The 25,946-nt window shown below is 36.3% G+C and overlaps 3 protein-coding genes and 1 pseudogene across 8 annotated transcripts; all 4 read right to left on the bottom strand.

Moving 5' to 3' along the window:
- LOC104742189 lies at window positions 1,905-3,251 on the bottom strand (annotated as a pseudogene).
- LOC104742188 (prolyl-tRNA synthetase associated domain-containing protein 1) lies at window positions 3,590-6,213 on the bottom strand. Of its 2 annotated transcripts, none has more exons than XM_010463159.2 (12): window positions 6,048-6,213; window positions 5,817-5,876; window positions 5,666-5,719; window positions 5,515-5,575; window positions 5,333-5,409; window positions 5,003-5,052; window positions 4,821-4,903; window positions 4,578-4,648; window positions 4,311-4,485; window positions 4,102-4,232; window positions 3,944-4,018; window positions 3,590-3,847 (listed from the first exon to the last, which is right to left on the bottom strand). In XM_010463159.2, exons 1-12 carry the CDS (start codon window positions 6,084-6,086, stop codon window positions 3,776-3,778), a joined length of 948 nt encoding a protein of 315 aa, XP_010461461.1. In that variant the 5' UTR covers window positions 6,087-6,213; the 3' UTR covers window positions 3,590-3,775. The 2 variants fall into 2 exon arrangements, with proteins under 2 accessions (XP_010461461.1, XP_010461462.1); XM_010463160.1 differs by having other exon boundaries at window positions 4,332-4,485.
- On the bottom strand, window positions 10,996-14,249 carry LOC104742187 (probable E3 ubiquitin-protein ligase HIP1). 5 transcript variants are annotated; one of them, XM_010463158.2, is made up of 6 exons: window positions 13,922-14,249; window positions 13,236-13,292; window positions 13,050-13,124; window positions 12,848-12,952; window positions 12,604-12,716; window positions 10,996-11,349 (listed from the first exon to the last, which is right to left on the bottom strand). In XM_010463158.2, coding segments are annotated over exons 3-6 (231 nt in total). In that variant the 5' UTR covers window positions 13,062-13,124; window positions 13,236-13,292; window positions 13,922-14,249; the 3' UTR covers window positions 10,996-11,348. The 5 variants fall into 5 exon arrangements, with proteins under 5 accessions (XP_010461460.1, XP_010461455.1, XP_010461457.1 ...); XM_010463153.2 differs by lacking the exon at window positions 10,996-11,349 and having other exon boundaries at window positions 12,505-12,716; window positions 13,922-14,247; XM_010463155.2 differs by lacking the exon at window positions 10,996-11,349 and having other exon boundaries at window positions 12,505-12,716; window positions 13,236-13,288; window positions 13,922-14,247.
- LOC104742185 (ethylene-responsive transcription factor ERF014-like) lies at window positions 17,174-18,032 on the bottom strand. Its single transcript, XM_010463152.2, has one exon. The coding sequence runs from the start codon at window positions 17,928-17,930 to the stop codon at window positions 17,301-17,303; it is 630 nt and encodes a 209-aa protein (XP_010461454.1). The 5' UTR covers window positions 17,931-18,032; the 3' UTR covers window positions 17,174-17,300.

Genomic DNA, 25,946 nt, shown 5'->3' with positions numbered 1-25,946 from the left:
AAGTTGGTTATTGTGTACCTGTGTAAATTTTATGTTTATTTTGCTTCCCCATGAGGAGGGGAGGACCTGAGAAGATGGTCGGAAGAGAGGACCGACGTCGTGAGAGACGCCGACAAAGAAGAGAAAAAACACTCATTATCGCCCTTTTAAGAGAGTGAAAAGGTCTTTTTTTTTTCTCAAGGTTCCTTTTCCTTCAACTTTTCTACTCTGTAGTGGACTCCTTCTCTTCGTCCTCTTAGTCATCTTGGACTTGTTATGGGTAAAAAAAAAGAGCTAAAATAAACCACAAAATTTGGGTGAGAGGTTTTTTAATTTGTTACAAAGAACAAAGAATCTAGAGCAAATATACGTACATGATGATGAGCGATATCTTATCGTTAGCTATAACAACTGCAGTAATCCATCCTCCCCGGTCACAACCACCAACAAGTTCTAGGGCCTTCTCTACAGTGCCTTCTCCAAGAATAAAAATGAGAGCATTTCTAGAAAATGATTTTACGCTTCTCGTAGATGAATGATTAGTTTGTTCAAAACCTTTTCAATTAATAGGAGGGATTAATCTACTGCCATGACAGATAGAAACGTAGAGCATAATGGGCTAGTAGCTTCTCTTTATTTTATTTTTCTTTTTCTTAAGAAGGGATATAATGGTGTAATAGCTAGAGCGGGATCAATTATGGAACAACCAAAGCAATTTGGATCAGAAAGAAAGATGAATAGTTTGAAGCCATGATGATGACAACTACAAGAAGTAGAAGCAACAGCGTTATTATAAGAAGTAAATATGGTTATACGATAAATCCTCTTAATAAGATGATAAAATAAAATAAAATAAATTCTCTGGTTAAAACTTAAAACTAATGTGGATTCATTGTAAAATAAATAAGCTAATCAAAAAAAACTTCTAACACCATGGAAAACAAACTTTGCATAATCTGATCTAACTGATTAAATCACGTTCGTGTTCAAATCGGTTGGATTCATACTCACCATCCTTGCCCATCCATCTGCCGATAATCATCGAAGTAGGTATCATTGAAGAGATCTTCTTCTTCATCCTCCTCCTCCTCAAGCTCCTCAGGCTCATCCCTAATGATTTGCATATCCACGACTGCTTCGTCACCGAAGAAGTTATCGTTGTCGTGACCATCACCGAGTAGATTTTCAAGAGCATCTACCACAGCCTCAGCTGCGTCAAGGCCGAGTATAATCTGATCTAAACCTCTCTCATCATACTGATCCATTCGCATGCAGTCTTCCATAAAATTTTCGTTGAAGAGATCATCTTCTTCCTCATCAATAATTGGCTGATTGTCGAAAGCTTCTCCATCCATATTGTTTTCTCTCTCTCTCGTTCCGGCGAAAAAATTAGGGTAAACAACACAATATACTGATATATATATATATATATATATATATAAGATTTTCGACGACAAATATATTACTTAACTTTTATTTTATTTTATTAAGAGTTAAAAATTAATTACAAACCTTAAGTTGTAAATAAATAATTTTATTGATACGAAATATTCCTTAAAAAAATATATATATATATATATTCCTTCATAATAGAAAATATTCTAAACAATAATAATAGTAATTGCTGTTTTTCTTTTATTTCATTTGCTCGTGTATTTGAAAATTTTCTAAACCATGATAACTTTCATAACTGTTAAATCTAGAGTGAATTATAACAAACAGTTTACCTCAGATTTATGTATGTATGATATATGATGGTGCATGACACTATGCATTATACGTTTATTATTGTAAATAAATAATTTTAATAGGGATGCATGGCCAACTAGCAAATAATTTGTTCATCTCTCTCTTTTTTCGATAAACAGAACAATAAGGGAAAAAAATTATTAAAATTACTGAATGAAATCGAAACTTGTTAAACGTTAGCTTTGTGAGATTTGACGACGCTTCAAGATAAGAGAGAAATCAAGATCAAACATTTGGATTTCCAAGCCGATTCCATCGCCAACAACCACCACTAAGCGTCCTCTGCTTAAGACTCCGTTCTTGATCAATTCCGCTGACAACATCTTACCCCGAAGACGCGACATAAGAATCTCAACCATGTTTTGTCTTAACTCTCCCATGGAGAACCAAAAATACAGGAACTTGAATACCCTGACCAATGATTGATCCTTTAACTCCAAAAAACCTGTAATCATACAACAAAAAGAAACGAGCAGAGCATGTTAAGCTTTAAAACAACCCTACAGAAACAAATGTAATCAGAAAGCTACTCACTCTTTTTTCAACATGGTGTACATTACTCCTGGACTTTTACTGAGTACTGATACCTGAATGATTCAAAACAACCAAGCTAATGTTGAGTTTATAGGGAAGCTAACACAAACCACATTGCACGTTCTGAGCACAAACGTTCGAACCAAAAAAAAAAAAAAAAATCATAGCAAAGCTACAATTTACCTTGTCTAGAGCCTTTCCTTGGTCCGAGCCAAGACTCTGTACAAAGACAGATTCACTAAATAAATTTCTCATGCAACAAATATATAAATGTTTGGCTAAGTTGTTATTATCAGAGAATAAGCACTAATAAAATACAATCAAACCCAAAATTTTTGTCTATCTTTAATCTCTTAGAGCATAAAGAAACTTACTTTAAAAAACCTTGCAATACTGTTAAGAAGATCAACCATAATAGGAATTGTGATCCCACGAATCACCAGCGACGTGACGATGATAAACACCCACCTGTACGTAATGTAACACATTTTCAAAGATAATAAACCAAGATTGATCACAAAGACACTTAATTTAAAGCCAAAGCAGAACAGAATCATACCATTGAGAAAATGTGAAAGAGTTGAGTAACGTAAGCAAGTGGTTAAGAGAAACAAGAACATCCGCGACACTGTGTAACTCAAAAGCCCTAGAAACCGCAGATTGCAACAACCAATCGATGACGGCGTCACCGGAACCAGGGAAGCTGCTATTGAAGGTGGAGATGAATCGATCTGACGAAACCGTAGCTGGATGAGATTGGAAAACAGAGCGATGATTGCGAGAGAGATCTAGAGCCGATCCACCGTTGATGAACGAACTCTGGTGGATGATACTATGGTAACTTCGGATTGATGGAGTAATTTCTTCTTCTTCACGAGGAGTCTGGTGAAGATGGGTTAGACATGAATAAGAGGATCGGTGACGTCGAGCTCTCAGCACCGACCTGAGGGATAAACAACGGACGAGTGACATCGATCGGTGAATTTGATTTACCGGTAAAGACGATTAGGGTTTAGGTTAACGAGACGAAGAACATAAATTTGCACTTTGCACGTCCCTCTAGTGAAAATATTTACTTTTAATTAAGTAAAAAATAATTACTTAATTGTTGTAAAAAATCCCGTTTTTTTCGAATATTATCTCCAAAATAACATAATTTTTATAAAAAAAAACGTTAGTTCCAACGTTTTTGGATTTTTTATTTTTATTATGATATAGTTTTAACCAAAATACCAAATCTTAATCAACAGAAAATATCGTAAGAATTATTAAAAATCCATATTTATTTTCAGTTTTGTTTAGATTCGAATTCATTTTTTTATTGGTCTGGGAACAAACTGATTTCTCTTGGATTGAACAAAGCAACAATAAGTGAGTAATGGTTCTGGGCTCATGTATATGTAAATCATTTTCAGTCTAAACTAAAATTGTTGTACAACGGAGATAAAATGCTTAACCGGTATGATTTCTCCCCCGCAAATATCTCCGGTTCAACATACCAAACCAAAACTTCTTACAGTCGCTTCGGCTGGGAGTGTTTACCGGCATGAAAACCTTCTGTGTACGCTGTGTTCTTGTACATAATCTGCAACCAAATTTACCCCCAAACAATCAAACATTGGTACAAACGGTTTTAAGTCTTGGACTGATGGTTAACCATGTATTTCTAATGTTTACTTACAGCGAGGTGAGTCAACTCTGAGGTAAGACGTTTTCTCAGTGTTTCTGCCAAAGCCTCCACATTCTCTACTTTAGCCTGTAATATGTAAAACCGGTTTCAGAATTGACCTTGAAATGTTAACGAATTGATTTTGATGTCGAGATGAGTTTTATTACTACCTCGGATAATAATAGAGCCGATGTTTTGTCCATAATCTCCTCCACAAACTTCTCGGGGTTCTTGAAAGCTAACGGGGTTGACTTTTCCACGACAACGCTCTTACCCTTAGTGGCTGGCTTGCTCGGTTTGGCTGCAAAGTTGGAGAAAACCGAGTTATATACAATAATCCTTTAAAGTCTAGTAAGAATTGGAGCGAATGGTTAAAAACCTGATACATCAGAGGGCATACCTGAAGCGACAGGCTTAACCTCTGCTGACACACTTTTTGGAGGAGGGGTTTGTTTCGTAGATGTTTCATTAGAAATCTCGGGAATTACAACTGAATTAGAGGGAACATAAACAGCTAGATCTGGAGGCTGATCTTTACCAACCGCCGGGTTAGCCTAAAATAGCAAAACCATAGTTCAAAGGGTTAACGTTGAAGAAAGGAACTGTGGAACATGAGGTTTCAAGTTAAAGGTTTAGAAATATTTGCCTCAAGGTCAACGTATACGGGATCTCTCTCAATCGACTTGAGGAATTTGTCCAGACCAGATGTGTTAAGAGCTGAAATTGGCAGGGACCAACCAAATTAGTATATAAGCTAAATTATGTTGGTAGCTAGTAAGAACTGACCACCAAAACAAAAAACTATGTTTCTTAAGTTGGGATGATATAACTATTTCAATATGGCATGAACTTGAACCATACAAGCAAAGTATTGTAATGAAGTACTTACAGACAGAGACTTCGTTAGACAATGGGTGGAATATGCAGCGCTTTTGGTTCTTGAAGTTTTGGTCTAACAAGAGCGACACATCTCTTTAACAAAGGAAAGTTGTAAGAAGAATGTCAGTCAACGACAATAATTAAAAACTTAAAAGGAGCACACTTATGAACCAATGTTAAGGAAAACAATACCTTGCAGATTCATTTACAACTGCAAACGGGGTAACACATTCAAGGGACACCTTTGACAAAAAAAAGAAAGTAGCACGAGTGTCAAAAATTGTAATCATGAATGAAACTAAGTTAAGTATATTCATGTGGATTTGTTGTAAACCACGATAAGCAAATCAAACTTATCACTATCCACAAATAGAACATTTTTTAGCAATTCTGTATGGAGAAACCATCTTGTCAATTGTCACTACCATGGTTTCAATTTTTACACTACGGTCATTGATTAGAACACTTTCCAAATGTACATAACAAAACATAGTAGCAGAGGAAGAGAAAAATGAAGAATACCTGCAAAAGCTGAGTAAGTGCTTCTTCAGGAGCCATTCTTATTCCTCCTTTCCCAAGACCAAGTCTCTGAGATAAAACTGTTGGATTAGAAGAAACAGGGAACACCCATTAAACACATTTTTCTATTTCACAAGCTCAAAGACTTTATCTATGCGGCCAATATCAACAAACATGTGTGTTACCTTTCATATCAACTTTAGTATCAACCATGGCTGAAACAATGTAATACCGATGTTTCTTGTCCTGCGACAAACAAAACCAAAAAGAAGCATATGTGAGCCATTTACATTAGAGTATAGTCAATTCCATAGGAAATAGCTTTGAAAGATTTACCTTAAAGAAGAGATTCTTACTCAGTGCTCCCTCACTACTGCTTACATACTTGGCCTGAAGATTTAGAGAGAGAGAGCTTTATAAATACAAACATCTATTAAACATCCTATAGTTATGTTTTTACAAATCTAAAACTTATTTTTCTGTTCACCTGAGCTTCGACGGTTAGAACAGGGGGATGTTCATACTTGGTATAATCAATCTCAAGTTCCTGAAGAGTATGAATACACAGAAATTTTCAATTAACATTGCCCACATACCCAAATCGATTTAAACTAGAAGCAGTGCATTTGTGTTCAAGACGATTCATAACAACTTCCGATTGATTCAATGCGAAATCAAGATTTAAGAGTTTGAGATTATGATGAAGATTAAAACAAACCTGGAGTCGATTAAGCAGCTGGTCTTTGGAGAAACCCATTTGGATCGTATCAAATTTAGAAATCAAAAGGGAGAGAGAGAGAGAGACAAAGAGCAAGAAGAATCTGTAGATAAATTTTGTTGAAAAAGAGAGAGCGACGACGAATTAGGTTTTTTTTTTCTTTCTCTTCTTCGGATTTTGTCTCCTCCTTCCTTATTCGAAATTGAAGAAAAAATTTAGAATAGTTTTCTATTGGGCTCTTTAAGCCACGAGGCCCACTATTTGATAAGTCTCAATTGATGTTACCTGCTTTTGAATGGCTTTCTCCTCTCCTTTCAACCCATTCTCTGTCTTCAGTTTATGGGGATAATCAAGTGTTGTTTATCAAAACAATGAAAATAAAAGAACATAACAACTGATAGTCTACAACAACAAGTCCAAAACAAAAGTTTTTGGGCTCAGACCTAAACAGGAAAAACCCACTACTAAAACAGAGTCCAGCAGTACAACAAACTTGTCTCTCTCTGCAACAAAACGACAAAGTGGAAAAGCAGAGGAAGGTGACTACGAAGGTGACAAAGACATTAGCTGGACAAGGTGGTGAGGTTGTACTATCAAGTCGTTATGATCCTCTCTTATCATTAGAGGAGGTGTAGATGTTGAACACTTGTCATGAGATTAGGAGAGTGGTCAAAGAACCTAGAATGTTCCTCAAAGTTGTATAAATAAGAGCTCACTCTGTAATTGTCTGTTAAGGAAATAATACAGTAAAAGTTCAGTCAACAAAACTGGTCTTTGTTTCTTCTCATGGTATCAGAGCTTTCTTAAAACCCTAACAGGTTGTTGTCATGGCAGAAAATCCTTATCCTTTTCCTTCTAATATTCATGTTGCGAGTTCTGTTACTATCAAGCTGAGCGACACCAACTATCTCTTGTGGAAAACTCAGTTCGAATCTCTGCTCCGCTCCCAGAAGTTGCTCGGTTTCGTTAATGGTGAAATTCCAAAGCCTGCAGCTACTCGGGTTACTACTGTCAACGGACAACAAGTCACCAACCCCAATCCAGCTTATGAGGCTTGGATCTGTAATGACGAGCTTATCAAGTCATGGCTTTTTGGAACCCTCTCTTAAGAGGTTCTTGGTCTCGTTCATGCTCTGTCAACGTCTCTGGAGGTATGGATGTCTCTTGCATCTAGTTTCAATCGAAGCTCCGTGTCTAGAGAGTGTGAGTTGTTTCGTCGCCTTAATCTTTTGAACATGAAAGATAAGAGTTTGAGTTTTTCTGTGTATTGCCGAGAGTTTCGTGCTGTCTGTGACAATCTTAGTGCGATAGGCAAGCATGTTAATGAGTCCATGAAGGTTGTTCTGTTTCTGAATGGATTAGCTAGGGAATATGACCTTATTGCTACTGTTATCCAGAGTTCCTTGTCTCGTTTACCTTCTCCTACATTTAATGATGTGGTCCTTGAGGTCTCTGGTTTCGACTCGAAGTTGTAGTCGTATGAATCTGCTTCGGATGTCTCGCCGAACTTGGCTTTTCAAGCTCAAAGAGGTGGTTTCTCTGGTTATCGTGGTCGTGGATCGAATTTTCGTGGTCAAGGAGGTCGAGGCAACTACTATACTCTTGGTCGTAGTTTCTCTCAATAGGTCAACAACTCTGGTTGGAATCAGTCTCAGTCTGGAGGATCCAACAACAGTCGTCCTGTTTGTCAAATCTGTGGAAGAGTCGGTCATGTTGGTCTTAAGTGCTGGAACATGTTTGATAATGCTTATCAGAGCGACGATGTGCCACAAGCTCTTACTGCTCTTCAGGTCTCAGATAGCTGTGGTCAAGAGTGGGTTACAGACTCTGGTTCCTCTGCACATGTCACCTCTACAACCAATCAGTTATCTGCAGTTACACCCTACAATGGTCCAGAGACGGTAATGGTTGGTGATGGAGCTCATCTTCCCATTACTCATGTTGGTTCCACAACGCTCACCACAAATGCAAGTAGTTTACCTCTCTTAGATGTGCTTGTTTGTCCATCTATGAAACAATCTTTACTGTCAGTCTCTAAACTTTGTGATGACTATCCATGTGGTGTGTTTTTCGATGCTAATGTTGTGTATGTGATTGATATGAGAACTCAGAAAGTGGTGACAAAAGGACCTCGTTGTAAGACTCTTTATATGTTGGAGAACAAGGAGTTTGTGGCTCTCTTCTCAAATCAACAGTGTGCGGCTAGTATTATGGTGTGGCACCAACGTCTAGGACATGCAAACTTCCAAGTTCTTCAGCATCTAAGGAATAGCAAGGCAATAACAATCAATAAGAGCAGCACATCTCCTGTTTGTGGACCTTGCCAAATGGGAAAGAGTTGTCAATTACCGTTTTTTAATTCTGAATTTCATGCCAAGGAACCCATTGATCGAATCCATTGTGATCTTTGGGGACCCTCTCCAGTTGTATCAGTTCAAGGCTTCAAATATTATGCAGTTTTTGTTGACAATTTCTCTCGTTACTCTTGGCTAATTCCTTTAAAAAGGAAGTCTGATTTCTGTGATGTGTTCCTGGTCTTTCAAAAAAAAGTTGAAACTCAGTTTGCCAAGAAAATAAAAGTGTTTCCGAGTGATGGAGGAGGTGAGTTCATGAGTATGAGATTCAGGAAGCATTTGCAAGATCATGGTATTAAGCATCTACTGTCATGTCCGTCTACTCCACAACAAAATGGTATTGCCGAAAGAAAATACAGACATCTTACCAAATTGGGGCTATCAATGTTGTTTCAAAGCAAGACTCCACTTCGTTACTGGGTTGAAGCTTTTTATTCTGCAAACTTTATCAGTAATATGATTCCCTCATCAACTCTAGACCAGAAAAGTCCAGCAGAGGTGTTATACAACAAGTCATAGGATTACTCCTTTCTCAGGATCTTTGGTTCTGCCTATTATCCTTGCTTAAGACCTTACACACAACACAAATTTGAGCCATGGTCCCTTCAATGTGTCTTTCTTGGGTATCATCCGCACTATAAAGGTTATCGGTGCCTTTATCTACCGACTGGTCGGGTTTATATCTCTCGTCATGTGATCTTTGATGAGCAGTGTTTTCCATTTGAGCATCAGTACAAACATTTAGCTACATAACACAAAAGTGGTTTGCTACAAGCGTGGCAACAAGGTGAGAATTCCTCTGCAATTCCTCATTTACTTCCATCCGTTTCTTCTCAGGTGGTTGAATATCCTGACACAAATCAGATGGTGTCAGAAGTGGGGTCAGATGTGTCGCAACAACAAGATGTTCAACTCAATCCTGCTCACTCTGCTCCAAATACAGCAGACACTATTACAACTGCATCAACAACAGAGACTGAAGATGTTGCTGCACCAGAGATTCCTAATACTGAGTCAGGAAGCCATTCGATGACTACTCGGTCTAAGCATGGGATTCGTAAACCAAATTCTCGGTATGCTCTGGTTGCCAGTAAGACCATACCGTCGTTACCAAAGATAATAGCTGAGGCTTTGGCTCATCCGGGTTAGCGATAAGCTATGCTTGAGGAGCTCGATTCCATTTACAAGAATCACACTTGGATCTTGACTCTTGTTACTGCTGAGATGAATATCCTTGGTTGCAGATGGGTGTTCACTGTAAAGTTAAATGCTGATGGTTCTCTAAACAAGCTTAAAGCAAGACTGGTTGCCAAAGGATACGATCAAGAAGAGGGTGTGGATTTTACAGAGACATATAGTCTTGTGGTTCGAACATCTACCGTTCATATTGTTCAAGCAGTTGCTACTTCCAAGAACTGGAGCATTACTCAATTAGATGTCAAAAATGCCTTTTTGCATGGTGACTTACAGGAGGAAGTTTTCATGATTCAACCTCCAGGCTTTGAGGATATTGCAAAGCCAAACCATGTGTGTTCCTTGAAAAAAGCCCTTTATGGACTGAAACAAGCTCCCAGAGCTTGGTTTGATAAGTTCAGTAACTTCCTCATTGAATATGGTTTTGTGTGCAGCAAAGCAGATCCATCCCTTTTTGTTTATCATCATAATGGTGATACTATGGTAATTTTTCTGTATGTGGATGATATCTTGCTAACCGGTTCCGACTCTGCTCTTTTCAAGTCTCTAATTGCAAAGCTGGATACAAGATTTACCATGAAGGACCTGAAAAATATTCACTACTTCTTAGGGATTCAAGCTCAGACATTCTCCAATGGATTGTTTCTTAGTCAAACTAAGTATACAGAGGAGATTCTACATCATGCGAGTATGTCCAACTGCAATCCTGTCCATACACCGCTGCCTCAACGTTTGGATCAAGTGTTTAAAGATACGCGTCTCTTCTCTGAGCCAAGCTACTTCTACAGTCTTGCAGGTAAACTTTAGTACCTGACAATCACGCGACAAGATATACAGTTTGCAGTAAACTTCATATGTCAGCGGATACATGCTCCAACAGAATCAGATTTTTATCTCTTAAAGAGAATCCTGTTATATATAAGAGGAACGACAAAGATGGGCTTACATATGCATCGGAATAGTGACTTGTCGTTGGTATCCGATAGTGATGACCTACCATTGGTTTCATATAGCGACAATGACTATGCAGGGTGGGATGAGAGTCTACAAAAACAAGTCCAAGACAAAAGTGTTTTGGGTTCAGGCCTAAACATGAAAAGCCCACTACCAAAACAGAGTCCAACAGTACAACAAACTTGTCTCTCTCTGCAACAAGACGACAAAGTAGAAAAGCAGAGGAAGGTGACAAAGACATTAGCTGGAAAAGGTGGTGAGATTGTACTATCAAACCGTTATTATCCTCTCTTATCATTAGAGGAGGTGTAGATATTCAACACTTGTCATGAGATTAGGAGAGTGGTCAAAAAACCTAGAATATTCCTCGAAGTTGTATAAATAAGAGCTCAGCTCACTCAGTAATTTTCTGTTAAAGAAATAATACAGTAAAAGTTCACTCTACAAAACAGGTCTTTGTTTCTTCTCAACAACAACACAAGTAAGTAACTTAAATTATCTCCTCCTGTTAGATTACACAATACATAATGCTTAAAATAAACTAAAGAATGAGAAACTTGGCTCAAGTTTGCCTCGCTTTGTCGAAAAGGTGGGACGATCAGTCAGGCAATCGATCTCTACTCTACCCAAGCTTTTACAGGCATGTTTTATTTTAATAATTAATAAAATATGTTTACTTCTTTTGCAGCCTACTCTTCTTGTGTTTATTTGATTTGATCAAGAACTGTTGAGGCCACCAACCAGGTATATTCTATATCATATTGCATGTTTGTGTTGTTCTTCTCTCCTATGGTAGGTTTCTTCATTGTTCACAAGAAGAGGAGACGGTATTAGATCATATTTACTTAAGAAAACTGAAGATGAGCAGAGAGATGAAGAGAACACATATGTGGTGAAAACAAAAAAAAATGATAGAATCTTCAATCGTAGACACTCAAAAAATCAAAGGTTGGGTGAATAGTATGACACCACAAATTTGTGGAATTACTATTCAAAACACCAAATTTGGTATCATTTTTAGCGTTTTGTTGGAGAAATTTTGGTGTAAAAATTACACTATATTTGGTGTTTAAATGTCCCATTGGAGATTCCCTAAGCCTAATAGGCTTAACACATAACATCACAGTCCATATTAAAACAAATTAAAAATTGAAGTGCTAGTACAATATTTTGCACACATTCATTGTTTTGGGATCAAATACACACGTTTCAATTTATGTATTACTCAAAGTGGATTCAGATGTGACAAGCCACATGGATACCAAACATGTACAACTCATGGTTTCTTAGGTTTAGGTTTATTGAAGATAAACCCCAAGTTTATATTATGAATCTCTAGTTTAAAAAATAGTTGACTATCCATCCGTAGAAGTGTATACTGTTCACTAAACAAAAGTTATTTATATTTTAGAAAAAATGTTTAATTGTGATTGTCCATTAAACCATTTCAAAATGTTGCTTTCTTTGAAATGAGACAGACTAATATCGTTTAGGTTAATGTACTTTTTGGTCGTTTTGATAAGTTAATTCGTACGTGTATGTATTTTTTTAAGCTATTAATTAGTTTGTAGAACGCATCATTACTCCAACACCCCTCTCAAGTTGCTTAAAGATTAATTAATCTTATAATTAATACTAAAATAATTAAAACAATCCACTTAGAACTTAAACAAAATCATCCCTTCATTAGAGTACCCCAAACAAAGTTGCTCATCATTTAAATAATATATTTTTTTAATTTTTGTTAATTAAATATCAAATTTTACTAATCTATTATGAATATCAAATTCTTATAAGGTTTATTTTGTAATGGAAATGGGCTTGTACAAAATTTCTAAACTTTGTAACACAAACTTTGTAATGAAGATATTATTTTGTAACAAAAAGATGTGAAGATAAAGAGAAAAGAGCTGAAAAGAATCGGAAGAGAAGAATGGGATGAGAAGCAAATGCAGTTGTGAAAACTTTGTTTAATATATAGACTTAGATCAAGAGTTAAGCTTAGATCAAGAGTGATCAATACAGTTGCGAATAAGACTCTACAGTCTACTTACCACATGTCAAGGTTGATTCCAGAACATGTTCTTGTTTTCAAATGATTCTTGACATCTTCCTCTGGCAAACCAGTGTTTACGGTTCCAATTCGCTCACTCAACGCAAGCAGGTCCTGTTCAAACCCCAGATGTTGCAAGTCAGATCAACAAAATGATCACATGCAATTGCATTGTGGATTCTCAAGCTCATACTAAACCCAAGATCTCTGATAACTACATAGGTAAAGAGTGATGATGGGCTCACCTCATAAGACATTTCCTCGATGTCCAATCGCATATCTCGATGATGATCAATGTGATTATTTCCAGAACCACCAAGGAAGTCACCAAACTCCAAAAGCGCAACTTCCTACACACATTGAGAGAACCGAAGATACTGAACCTTGAGCAAAGACGTAAATGGAAAAAATATGGGACAGAAAATTTGAGGCAAGAAAGTTACATACATCATCAGGCATCACTCTAAGCCGAGGAACTCCTCCACGGTGTTGTCAAGCATCAGTTTGTAATTGATGTAATATCTACAAGAGAGAGAGAGAGAGAGAGAGAGAGAGAGAGAGAGAGAGAGACCATGATTCACATTAGTAAGCACAAACATTAGAACTGTTTCGAATAGTATATTAAGAAATTACCCTTGTCATTCTTGAATGCTCCGTTCCTTGAGCTTCTTCCCGAAGGTAACCATCTTTCTACAATGAAAAAGAAAAGATGAATCCAACTTTAAATTAAAACCACAAACACAAACTGAACTATGCGGTGCACTCAATTTGTGACAGAGATGTGTTGATATACAGGAAAAAAAGATTCAAACTTGATTGATATATATCAATAATTCATTATTGTGATGTGTTTGATTTAGTCAACCAAAGACTCTGTTGCAACTACAGAGTTAAAGAAGCAAATGGTAACAAATCAACTAAGAACTTGAAAGCTATGATGCAATCTACAAGTATTCACAAATAACTCCTCTTTCTTTTCCTATCCAATGGATAAGAAATGAGCGAAACCGCCATAAATCATCAAACAGAACAGAGAAACTCACCGTAAATGAATTAAAGATTCACTCTTTAGTCTTTACAAACCTCTGTATCTCAAACCGTGTAAACGAGAAAGGAGAACAAAAACAAAGGTTCAGATATAGAGATAGAGAGAGAGAGAGAGAGCCCAGACTCTGTTTTTGGTTGCAAAGTCGTAATTTGTTTTAATGGAAAACCCTATTGGTATTTTGCTAAATGACCGACTTGAGAGATTCGGTGAGAAAAGAAACAAAAGGGAAAAAAATGGAGAAGAAACCAAATAAAGAGAGTGGCTCTCTGACCTCTCTGAGTTGCAACCGCCGCGTCACATATTACGGTTAAGCCGATCGGAGTGGCCATCGTCTTCCTCAACCAAAAACCCTCCAGTTTTAGCCGGAAAAATCAAAGGATTCGAGGTGAATCCACTGATTTTCCGGTTTGGTGTGTCAATCGCCATCGAGTCGCCCTTCTGTTTCGAGAGAGAAGAAAGACGGAGAAGAAAGAAAGGAAAAATGAAGAAGAAAAAAAAAATAGCTTTTATATTTATTCAGCAGTCAATCACAATTAGCCACATCGCGGTTCTCAAGGGTTTGCTCAAAGTCCTTCCCAAAGGATCGATTCTCATAGTAATTGGACCTGAAATTGTTGTTTATTCACAAATTGGGACCAAAAACAAGAGAACTATAATGAGACAACATAATCTTATAATTGAGAACATGATTTCACGACCAATATTGTATCTATTTCAAAAATTGCCTTGTGATTTAGCAACACCAAGTTTCTTTGTCTTTTGTACTCATCTACATAAGACCAAAAAGGGTTTGGTTCTCCGTTTCCGAATCAAATACTATTATATTAAGGTTCTCTCTTGCGTTTATAAAATCATATCTATGTTGTAACCTAGCTAATAAAGCAAATTGTGATAACACCCAAACTTTATTAAAACATAAACATTGATGTGTGTTTTGTAATAATGCCACGTTATGTGTTTTGTAAGATCATTATATGAGATTAGATCCTCCAACCAAACTAAAGAAGAAACTCGTATCGGTCCGGTGTGTATGCGGTGAAAGGTGAAAATCAAGATGACCCGGTGTGTGTGTGTGTATGTGGTGAAAGGTGAAAATCAAGATGACCCGGTGTGTGTGTGTGCGGTGAAAGGTGAAAAAAAAAAGATGAAGGTCATGCACCTTTCGCGGGACCCACTACAAACATAAGCCCATGTCAGAGGTCCGGCCCGGTGTTTTCAGTCGATTTATCGAATGGTGATATTTATTTGCTCGAAGACAATTTATATGACGGCGAAGGAAACTTACAGGCATGGTCAATTTGTAACTTGTTTTGTATATATCAGACACGTTTACTGTGTAGCTCTCTACACATTTTACTATGATTCTTGAAGATTCTAACATATAGCTTTTACTAGAGATTGTTTCAATACCAAAAAAAAAAGATTTTGCAAAAAAATAAAAATAATATTCGAACACATTATTCAATATTCAAGAACATATTATTCATTCATTTTGTATTTTGATCTTGCTCGTTTAACTGTTTTTTTTTTAAATACTCTAATCAAACACATAAAAAGCTGTCCTCTTGTATTTTAATATCGTTTATGTAAGTGTGAGAACTTATGATATGAATAATGAAAATATTGATTTCTTTAAACTTTCTTTTGATTGATAGAAAATCTGTTTACAAGATTGTTCTAAACAATTTTCTAACCTCTCAAAACTCTCTTAAAGAAACCTCTTGTTCTCTCTAAGTTTTTAGCTCTTTTTTCTTAAAGACTAAAACTTAATAGCTAGGTTAACTTTCTCTTGTTTGTGCTAAAACTCAATCTTGCTTTAGCATCCCTATTTATAGATCTAGGTATTAGCTATTTAATTAGCAAACTACCTAATCTAATCCTAATAGGAATTGGACAATTTCCTTTTTTTTTTATGTTTTAGGAAATTTCCCACTTTCTTCATGTTTACATTCCAATTATAAACATGAAGCTCTTCAATCTTCTAGAACCTTCTCGTGCCTTCTAAATCTGTATGAGTCTTGATAATAGCCGTCATAGATCACTTGATACTGTGTTTTCGTATTAAAGTCACGTCCTTCTGGAATAGTTCAAACACTTGTTCAAATGGTGCATCTTCAGTTTACATATAATGAACGTGTGATAAGAAAAAAACCATATTGTTTGAGTTTGTAGAAGTACGTGACTTTGTCATTATATTGTTTTCTCACTTTTTGTCAACTTAATCACGTTTATTATTATACAAATTACCTTAAAAACGTTATATTCTCGAGATGTTGAAGGTTTGTTTTGACTGACATTCACTATTTGCCACCTGATTTTGCATGAGCATGACTCACATGTATATATATTAAACAAACATAATTAGAAGAATATACATTCCTTGCTTTAATTTTCTTGGATCAATCATGTTTACCTATAAAAAGATTTTCACATATATATGCATGTTTCAAAGAATTTGTACTGCTGCCTTTTATTGCTAATTCACTTTTTTTTTTTACTATTTCGAACCTGGTAAAAATTGTATACCAAGTTATATTATTATCACCCAATCTAACATTATTGTTATATGCTTTGCTTGCTTCCCTTAAAACTGTTCCAAAAATACAAATGATATCTAAAGAAAATAGAGATAGGGTGTGTTTGTAAGAGAGTGAATGGGACCCCATCTCACTAAGACACGCACACAAAACAAGAAACCAAAAACAACTCATGTGGCTTTCTGCTCAAATCTACTGTTAGATTTTTTTCAGAACGATGTTGGAGTAAAATGGCGAGAAGCACATAACGTACACAGTTTTCCACGTTAACTCTTTCTCTTTGGTTTTACCAATTCTCACCAGTCACAACTCACAACACAACCCTTTCTGCATCTCTCTTGTCTCTTCTCTTCCTATTTTTTTGGTTTCCTAAGAAATAATATTTTTACTTTCTCGATTTAACAATAATTAAATAGGGTTATTACTCATCGTCTTCTATGGCAAGCCTTGTGAAACTTGCTCCTTACTCTTTGACTTTGTAAAAAATTTCACATGAAACCCTGCTTTGTGTTTAACTCATTAGCTACTAATATATATAATTGTTATCATAAATTATATATAATTGGTTTCTATTTATTCTACCACCATTTTTATTTTTGGTATCATATACATATAACATAGCAGTCAACAATAAGCTAAAGCCACTAACGCCAAATTATGAATTCATACTTTAAGTGAAATTACTATGAAGTTTCAAATGATTGTTTTTTTTTGTTTGATAAAAAATCTCAAATTATTGTTTTGTTCTCAACATTTACTTTTATCTTCAGGTTTCCATAACTTAATCAACGACAATATGATTCTGTCCTTTTTTTCCTTTTTACCTTTTCACTTGTTATCCTTCGAGGTTCGTTGTTCGAAAGCTATAAATCTATTTCCATTTTACACATATACTTAACTACTACTTCTTCTAGATTTAATCGACTTTATAACATGAAAAATATCTAATTTAAAAAAAAAAATTAGATATTGGTACAAAGATCCCCAAAAGTTCGATACATTGTGAGAATTGATAAAAAGAGAAGAAAAAAATGTATAATATATTGTATAAGTTACATAACTGAAGTATATATATATTGAAACAAAGAATAAGGTATGATTTAAGTAGAAAAATCAGCAGAAGTTCCATAATCTGATATCTCCTTCCTCAAAGAAATCATCAGAAAGTGGTAAATACGGAGGGGTAACTCCATTGATGAACATGAACTGATCATCATCATCAAAACAGTTGTACCATGATGATGATTCATACAAGGAGACTTGTTGGTCATACTGTGACGACATGGAGACAACATCGTAGAGATCTTCAGATGGAGAGGAAAGCAATGGAGATGAAGTAGAGACTGATGATGAGGAAGTAGGATCTGTGTTGGCTGAAGCAGCAGCTACTCTTTGTATGGACTTAGGGGACATGTCACTGATATTATCACCATTGTTGATAATATTGTATAGAGAAGTTGAGATCTCAGGGAAGTTGAGGTTATTAGCTGATGATCCTTTGAGACAAAGGAGCGCTGCATCGTAGGCTCTAGCCGCGGCTTCAGCTGTTGAGTAAGAGCCAAGCCAGATCCTTGTCTTTTGATTAGGAGCTCTGATCTCTGAAACCCATGAACCCCAACTCCTCATCCTCACTCCCTTGTACTTCTTCATCCTTATGGATGATGATGATGTTGATGAAGATGATGAAGATGATGATGATGGAGATGACATTCTCTTTGTTGCCTTTTGAAGAGTTTTCACCATTTTTTTGATACTAATTAAAGGGAGGAAGTTGGAAGAGAAGAATGGTGAGTTTCTATTTATAGATGAGATGTGGAGAACAAAAATGGAAACACAAATATAAAAAATTCAAAAGGAAAGGAAAAAAATACTATGAACATAGTCAAAGAAAGTAGCATGGGGCACACACAAAGAGATCAATACTTTTCCTTTAATAAATGTGACAGACAGGTGTTTTATTTATTTATATATTGTATTTTAAAAAGATTTTTCTTAATCACAATCCCATATGCTACACCCAATAACAGATCACTAATAAGAGAATCCTCCTTATTTATTTTTTAACTCATAAATATAAATACATACATATATAATATATTGATTTGACCTCCAAACTAATTCTTTAGTTCCACAAAAAAGTACACTATTTGTTTACCACTAAAAGTTACTTACTACTTCTGAGCCTCAGAATCTTGAATAAAAAAAAAATGCAAATTACAAAAATCAATACTCATATGAATATACCTATTTCAAGAAACGACAGAGAGTTGTAAAACATTATAAAGGGCCTGGAACATAACATTGGATTCTATTTTTAGAGGCAACTTCTAAAAAGCTAGACTAGAGAGCATGTGATTTTTAAGGTACAAACAAAAGACAAAGTTAATCATATGAATAATTTAACTATCTAAATGAGATGCAAAAGAAAGAAATCACATGATTATAAGTTTGTTTATAAAACATAATTTTTAGAATCTTAAACGTTAAAGTAGCTGAAGTCATGTTTACCAAGGTAAGGCACAAGGTTAGAGCTGGTGCATCTCTGTCTAAATGGGACTTTTTAAAACCGCGTTAACTACTTCTTTGTGTCCACTTTTGCACACGTAAAATTCTCTCTGTAATAAGGCTTTTAACTATATATTTAAATCAAATTCAGATTCCTTTGTCAAACTGCATATTGTATGTAATACACTAAACAATACTACGGTACTATATAATTTATTAAACTAAAGTAAAATCGTCAAACCTTAGAATAATCTTACACTGTTTTTAAGCAAAACAAACCTGCAGTTAATAGAATTAAAATAGTTTAGTCGGCACTAGAATTTAATTAAGACGCGTAACGAGTAATAAACTAAACTATTCGTGTTCACGTTCTGGCCAGACTCCTTTTTATTTTATTTTTGTAGTACTGTTATATAATAATGCAGTTTTTTTCTTCTTCTTCCAGATATCAAGAAACGAATCAACCGAATTGTTCGTTGGAAAATGCAAAGGCAAATGCAGGCAACACTTTACAAAAGTTTATGATTAAACAAAACAAGAAATTTCAAACCATTTGACATGAATATTTGCACTCAATGGTGATAAAATTAAATTCATGGATGAAGAAGGAACAAGAGTAATTCAAAAATTTGGACTATTTTTACTTATATATATATATATGTTACTGGAAAATTATTTGTCAAATGAAGTTGTTATACAGTTTGGCTCTTATAAACTACTTGTAGAACGCGTAATATTTTATTGTATCAAATTATGTTCTTCATGTAGATACCTATAGCCAATTAATCAGAGATAATTATTTTTTGTCATCATTAATTGTGTGATCAAAAAAATTAAATATATATACTCTTAAACGAGTTAAATCCCAGATTATCCAATTGAAAATATTTAAGTTTTCATCTAGAAAAAATAACGTTTTATATAAGATTCTCATGTATCGAAATAAATCTTTGTTTTTTTGCCTTTTAACTAACTAATCTCCATTGGAATAACTGATTTGGATGTTCTTAAAGTAAAAATATTATTAACATAATGTAAGATCATTAGTTTAGATCTTTTATTTAAGGAGTTGGTTATTGGGAGAACATGTTTAAGATCATAAGATTTAATAATATAATAATCTAAAACATATTACAATTTAAAAAACTTTAAAAAATAACATTTAAACTGCAAACTTAAAAAACTTATACTAAAATTCAAAATACAATACCAAATTTTTATGAAACAAAAAAAACATTAAAGATATAAATAAAAAAAAACAAACAAACATATTACAATTTTAAAAACTTTAAAAAATAACATTTAAATTGCAAACTTAAAAAACTTATACTAAAATTCAAAATACAATACCAAATTTTTATGAAACAAAAAAAACATTTAAGATATAAATAAAAAAAAACAAACAAACATATTACAATTTTAAAAACTTTAAAAAATAACATTTAAATTGCAAACTTAAAAAACTTATACTAAAATTCAAAATACAATACCAAATTTTTATGAAACAAAAAAAACATTTAAGATATAAATAAAAAAAAACAAACAAACATATTACAATTTTAAAAACTTTAAAAAATAACATTTAAATTGCAAACTTAAAAAACTTATACTAAAATTCAAAATACAATACCAAATTTTTATGAAACAAAAAAAACATTTAAGATATAAATAAAAAAAACAAACAAAACTTCCTCCAAACAAATAAATGTTTTCTCCTTTGCAAAAAATTGTATTCATTCACGAGTTGCCACGTCACCCAAGAACTGGCTCAAAATCAGTTATACATCAAGACCCAACAACAACATGTTCTTCACCCACTATTATCTATATTTTTGATTTTAAAAAGGCTTAGAACATCCAAGGTGTTGGCCCAATGCATATGGCCTAAGTCACTACTTTTAGATGTATTCTTAGCAGTAATTTGTTTTCAGTACAATCTCATCATCATATTCAATCAATTAGAGTTCATTGTTGATTTGATTCTGTCCTGTCACGAAGGATATATAGTTTTAACTCTTAAGCTATAAGGGTAAAAATAAGAAGACAATGAGTTGGTATTGTGTCATAAAAGCTTGAATGATCCGGTAAAGTCCGAGAAGATAAAGCAATTAAACAATGGCCATACTAAAGAAACTGGCTAGCTAGCTTACCTAACCTAACGAAAGAAGAGTGAGTGAACCCTACCTGAGGAAATAGACAAATAGAATCATAAATGAAGATTCATGCATAATACATATGTACTTTTCACTTAAATATCCTATTCGTATATTGGACAATCTTAACTGGCACCGTACTCAAAATATGACCTTCCGTACCTCCTCTCATCAATCAATCAATTTTTATATATAATTCGTTAAAATAAAGTTTTGTGGGTAGAAGAAGAAATTAGAAGCATTTAATGGAGACGAGTTAAGCCAGAGTGGGAAATAAGACTCTTGTTTCGCGTTGGAAATACATTTTCGTGTGGTGGAAATTTATAGGAACGTACGGAGAAGTTTCTCATAAGGATTGAAGAAGTGTGTTGGATGGTGTAGAGGCAATTGCACATGTGGATTGTGACAGGACAGAATCAAATCCTTCGTTTGTTGATTTCATAATATTGTGAAATTTCCTAGAAGAGGAAAAGATTTATTATGACAATAGAGTTTTTTCAAGATTTTAGTGGTGGTTGATGAGGTGAATTCAACAGTGCTCCAAATTTTATATCTTTTGTGTTTGATAGTGTAAATAACCATAGCCGTAGCTTCAATAATTCAATCAAGCCTGGTTAATTTCTCTCACCCTTGCTGGTCCCAAAATTCGAGGATGAGACCTACATCAAAGTTAAGTGCCGTTCACTGTATGAGATTAATATTGGCTACTTAGATACGAAGATTTATAGTGAAAGATTATTACAAGGATCTAAACAAGAATTTAGAGAGATCTCTCGACAAGTGTGCCATAGAGAGTTTTTAGACGATTTGGCGATTCTTTTCGCCAATTCACCGGAGATCGGTTTTATGCTAGTCACCGAGAATTTCTATCTTTCTCCCTTTTTTTTTCGTTCTTTCTTTGGTGTTTCCCGAAGCTTGAGCAATGTCCGACCCCTCGTTCCCCCAATTCCGTCTGTTTCCGATGCGTTGCAAACCCTAAATCCTTCATTGTCTTCTGCTTCTTCGTCTCCGCAATCGTCTCCATTACCATCCTCAACTCCTCGTCCGATTCATTTTGCGGAAGCTCCCTCATATGCAGAACGTTTCAAAGCCTCGTTGAGAAATTTATCTAAAGTGGATTCGCCGGTGGTTATGGAAGATGGGATCCCGGTTGTTCAAGCTCCTGCCTCAGTGTTACTCCAATCAGCTGACCAGTGGAAGGGTCACATTATTGCTCAGTTTCATGGGTTGATTCCTCCGTCGTCGAAAATATTCTCGGATCTGAACCCGGTTTGGGGAAAGTTTGGGAATATTACTATTCGACAAGTCTCAGATACATCCTGTCTTATTTTCATTCCTTGTGTTAAGACCCGAGATTGGGTCTTACAGGTTGGCTACTGGCAAGCAGGTAACTGTGCCTTCAATGTTGTTCCTTGGTCGATAGATGCGTCTCTGGAGGTTCATGATCTTAAAACTGTTCCGACATGGGCAGTTTTGCACAATGTTCCTCCACAATTATATTCGTTCTCAGGGATAAGTGTCATCACTAGTGAGATTGGGGAGCCTCTACATACAGATAAGTCTAAACTCGACCCGTACTACATGGGCAGAACTAAGGTGAAGGTCGAAATCTCTCTGGAGAAGTCCCCTCCGACTACTATCATTATGAGATGTTAAATTCGGTGAAGGTGACAGTATCTTACCCCAGACTTCCTACGAAGTGTTGCAATTGTGGTAGATTTGGGCACTTGCTCAATCGTTATCCTAAGCCACTAATGAGGAAGCAAGCTAGTCCTCTAACCTCTGGAGGGTTTGTTGCGGGAGGTGTAGCTAGCACATCCACAACAACTCCTTTGGGTACCGTGGAAATTGTGGCACTGGTTATAGCACAGGCGTTACAATCTAATACAACAAACTCTAAGGTCTCTGCTGTTAGCACAATATCTGGCAGTAAAGATTTGACTAGCAACCAGGCTCTATCTCACAAGAACATCTCCAGGAGAGAGTCTAGGAAACAGAGCCATAGTCTTCCTCCAAGACAGAGGATAAATAATCACCTAAGCGATGAGGTGTTATCGGATTGTTCTCAGGAGGTATGAAGGCAGGAGACTGATACTTCTGAGGTTCCGAAGAATTTAGATAATCTCTCTACTGTTGCGGTTACTGAAAAGAACCCGTGGATAGTAGTGGGTGCAAGATCCATAAAGCCTCTTTTTCCTGGGGTTATGAGTGCCAGGAAACTTGCCAAGATGGAATCGAAGAAGCTTTTTAGTATTCAGAGAGAGAAAGACTAGCATCAGGATATGAAGCCGTGTCCGGAGAAGTTTAGGATCTCCATCTCTGATATCAGTTCTCAGCCTAACCAAGGTAGTTCCTCGGTTTCAGGCTGTTAATCTCTCCCGCAGAGCTTAGCTCTACCTTCACTTTTGGGTTTTGGATGACGAAGGTTTTTGTTGGAATATTCAGTGTTTAAACAGCTTCTCTAGACAATGTTTTTTAAGAAGTTGGATCGGTAAGAATAAGCTTGTTTTAGACCGCATTTTGGAGACGCATGTCTTGGAGGAGACTGCGACTCAAGTAGTTCAGTCCTCCTTCCTGGGTTGGAGGGCAGATTTTAACTATCAATATGCAGAGCTCGGCAGGATATGGGTTGTGTGGGATCCTGCAGTCTCTGTTATATGTTTATATAAGTCAGCTCAACTTATGCCATGTGCAGTTTACATTCCCGCAACAAAGGAAAGTTTTGCGGTGATTTTTGTCTATGGGTATAATACTCACATTCAGAGGAGAACAATTTGGGAGGAGATTACTTTCATTGTTCAGAACTCTCCTGTTTGGGATAATCCTTTGATGGTTATGGGTGACTTTAACCAGATCCTCTCAGTTGGGGAGCATTTTTCAACTATTCCTCACACTTTGCCTCTGGCTGGTATGTCTGAATTCATGCAGTGTAAATCTGATAATGACCTGACAGATATGCTTAGTAGGGGTGCTTTTTTCACTTGGACTAATAACCAGCCTGATGAGCCGATTCTGAGGAAGCTTGACAGGGTGTTAATAAATGAAAGCTGGAGTTAGTCTTTTCCGGACTCCCTTGCGGTCTTTGATCCTCCTGGTGATTCGGACCATTCTCCGGCTCTCGTATTCACCTCTTCCCTTATTGAAAGGAGTAATAATTCTTTCAAATACTTCTCTTTCCTGTCTACGCATCCCCGCTATAAAGAAGTTATTGATGAAGCTTGGAGTTCTGCGATTCCTATGGGTTCTAAGTTGTTTACTTTGGCTCAGAGGTTGAAGAAAGTTAAGGCAGCCTGCAAACAATTGAACAGGGAAGGGTTTGGTAACCTGCAACAGAGAACAAAAGACGCCTTATCTCAGCTGGAATTGATTCAGACCTCACTATTGAGTAACCCTTCAGATTTGCTGTTTCGAGAAGAGTTTGTAGCCAGAAGAAAGTGGATTTTTTTTGCAAATGCTCTAGAATGCTTCTATTGACAGAAATCTCGAGTGAGATGGATGGCCGAGGGTGACTCCAATACAGCTTTTTTCTTCAGATCGGTATTGGCTCACCAGGGTGTTAATGGCATCAAATACTTAAGGGGCATTGATGAAGAAAGGATTTATAATGTTGCTCATATCAAGGAATCAATTGTCGCGTACTACCATAATCTCCTTGGCTTGGAGAATCAGGCGGTGAGACCCATATCAGTACAGGACATCAAGGAGCTGGTGTAATTTAGGTGTTTACCGGCTTTGGCGGTTCAGCTTACTCAAATTCCCACTGAAGCAGAGATTCGCAGAACAATTGTCACCATGCCTAAGTCTAAAGCCCCAGGGACTGATGGGTTTCCCGTGGAGTTTCTGAGGGAAGCTTGGGATGTAGTAGGTAGGGATATTGTTGTTGCAGTCCAGGATTTCTTTATCTCGGGTCATTTACCTCGGAGTTACAACACTACGGGAATCACTCTCATCCCAAAAATTCCTGGAGCAGATACCATTGCTCAATTTAGACCTATATCCTGCTGCTCCACGATCTACAAAATCATTGTGAGATTCCTTAAACAGAATTTAAAGCTTTTTATAACGGATGCCTTTCAAGAGAATCAAGTAGGGTTTGTTCAAGGAAGACATCTTTGCGAGAACGTCTTGCTTGCTTCGGAGCTGGTTAATAATTTTTACTCTCCCGGTCCTATCACTAGAGGATGTCTTCAGGTAGATCTTGCGAAGGCTTGTGACAACTTGAATTGGGATTTTCTCCTCAATGTTCTCAACGCTCTCGACCTCCCGGATCAGTTCATTGGTTGGTTAAGAGAGTGTTTCACAACCCCCTCATCCGGTGTAGCTTACAATGGTGAACTGATTGGTTATTTTCCTGGTAAAAAAGGCATTTGATAGGGGGACCCTATCTCCTCTCTCCTATTTGTCCTTGCCATGGATGTGTTATCGAAAAATCTGGATAAAGGGGTCAAAAATCATATTTTTGGTCCTCACCGCAATGCTTGAATCCTCTGGTTACTCATTTGAGTTTTGCAGATGATATTCTCATCTTCTTCGATGGGCAACAAGCTTCTCTGTATGGTATCTTGTCAATTTTGGAGGAATTTAAGGAAGAGACAGGTCTAGGGATCAACAGAGAAAAGACGACTCTTTTTCTAGATGGAGGTGATCATTTGGCCATTGAGACAATTGCTACCAATGCAGGTATGGTCCAGGGATCCTTTCCAGTCAAGTACTTGGGGGTGCCTCTATTCACTAAAAAAATGCGAAAGCAGGATTTTCAGCCGCTACTCGATAAGGTTCACACAAGGTTTAACTCCTGGACAGTCCGACATCTCTCGTTCGTGGGAAGACTCCAGTTGATTCAGGCTGTGATATACTCTACCGTTACTTTTTGGGCATCCATCTTCCTATTGCCTAACAGTTGTTTGGAAGAAATTGAGAGGTTGTGTAGTGCATTTCTTTGGAAGGGAGCTACAACTTCTGCAAGGGGAGCGAAGGTCAGTTGGGATTCTGTTTGTACTCCAAAAGAGAATGGACTTAAAACGACTTGTTCACTGGAATAAAGTTCTCACTTTGAAGTTTATCTGGCTCATCTTTGCCGCGGGGTGGGGGGGGGGGGGGG

This window comes from Camelina sativa, chromosome 14 (assembly GCF_000633955.1).
Source record: "Camelina sativa cultivar DH55 chromosome 14, Cs, whole genome shotgun sequence".
NCBI classification, from domain to species: Eukaryota; Viridiplantae; Streptophyta; class Magnoliopsida; order Brassicales; family Brassicaceae; genus Camelina; species Camelina sativa.
Note: the sequence above shows the minus strand (reverse complement) of the source record. Positions and strands in the feature narration are given on the sequence as shown.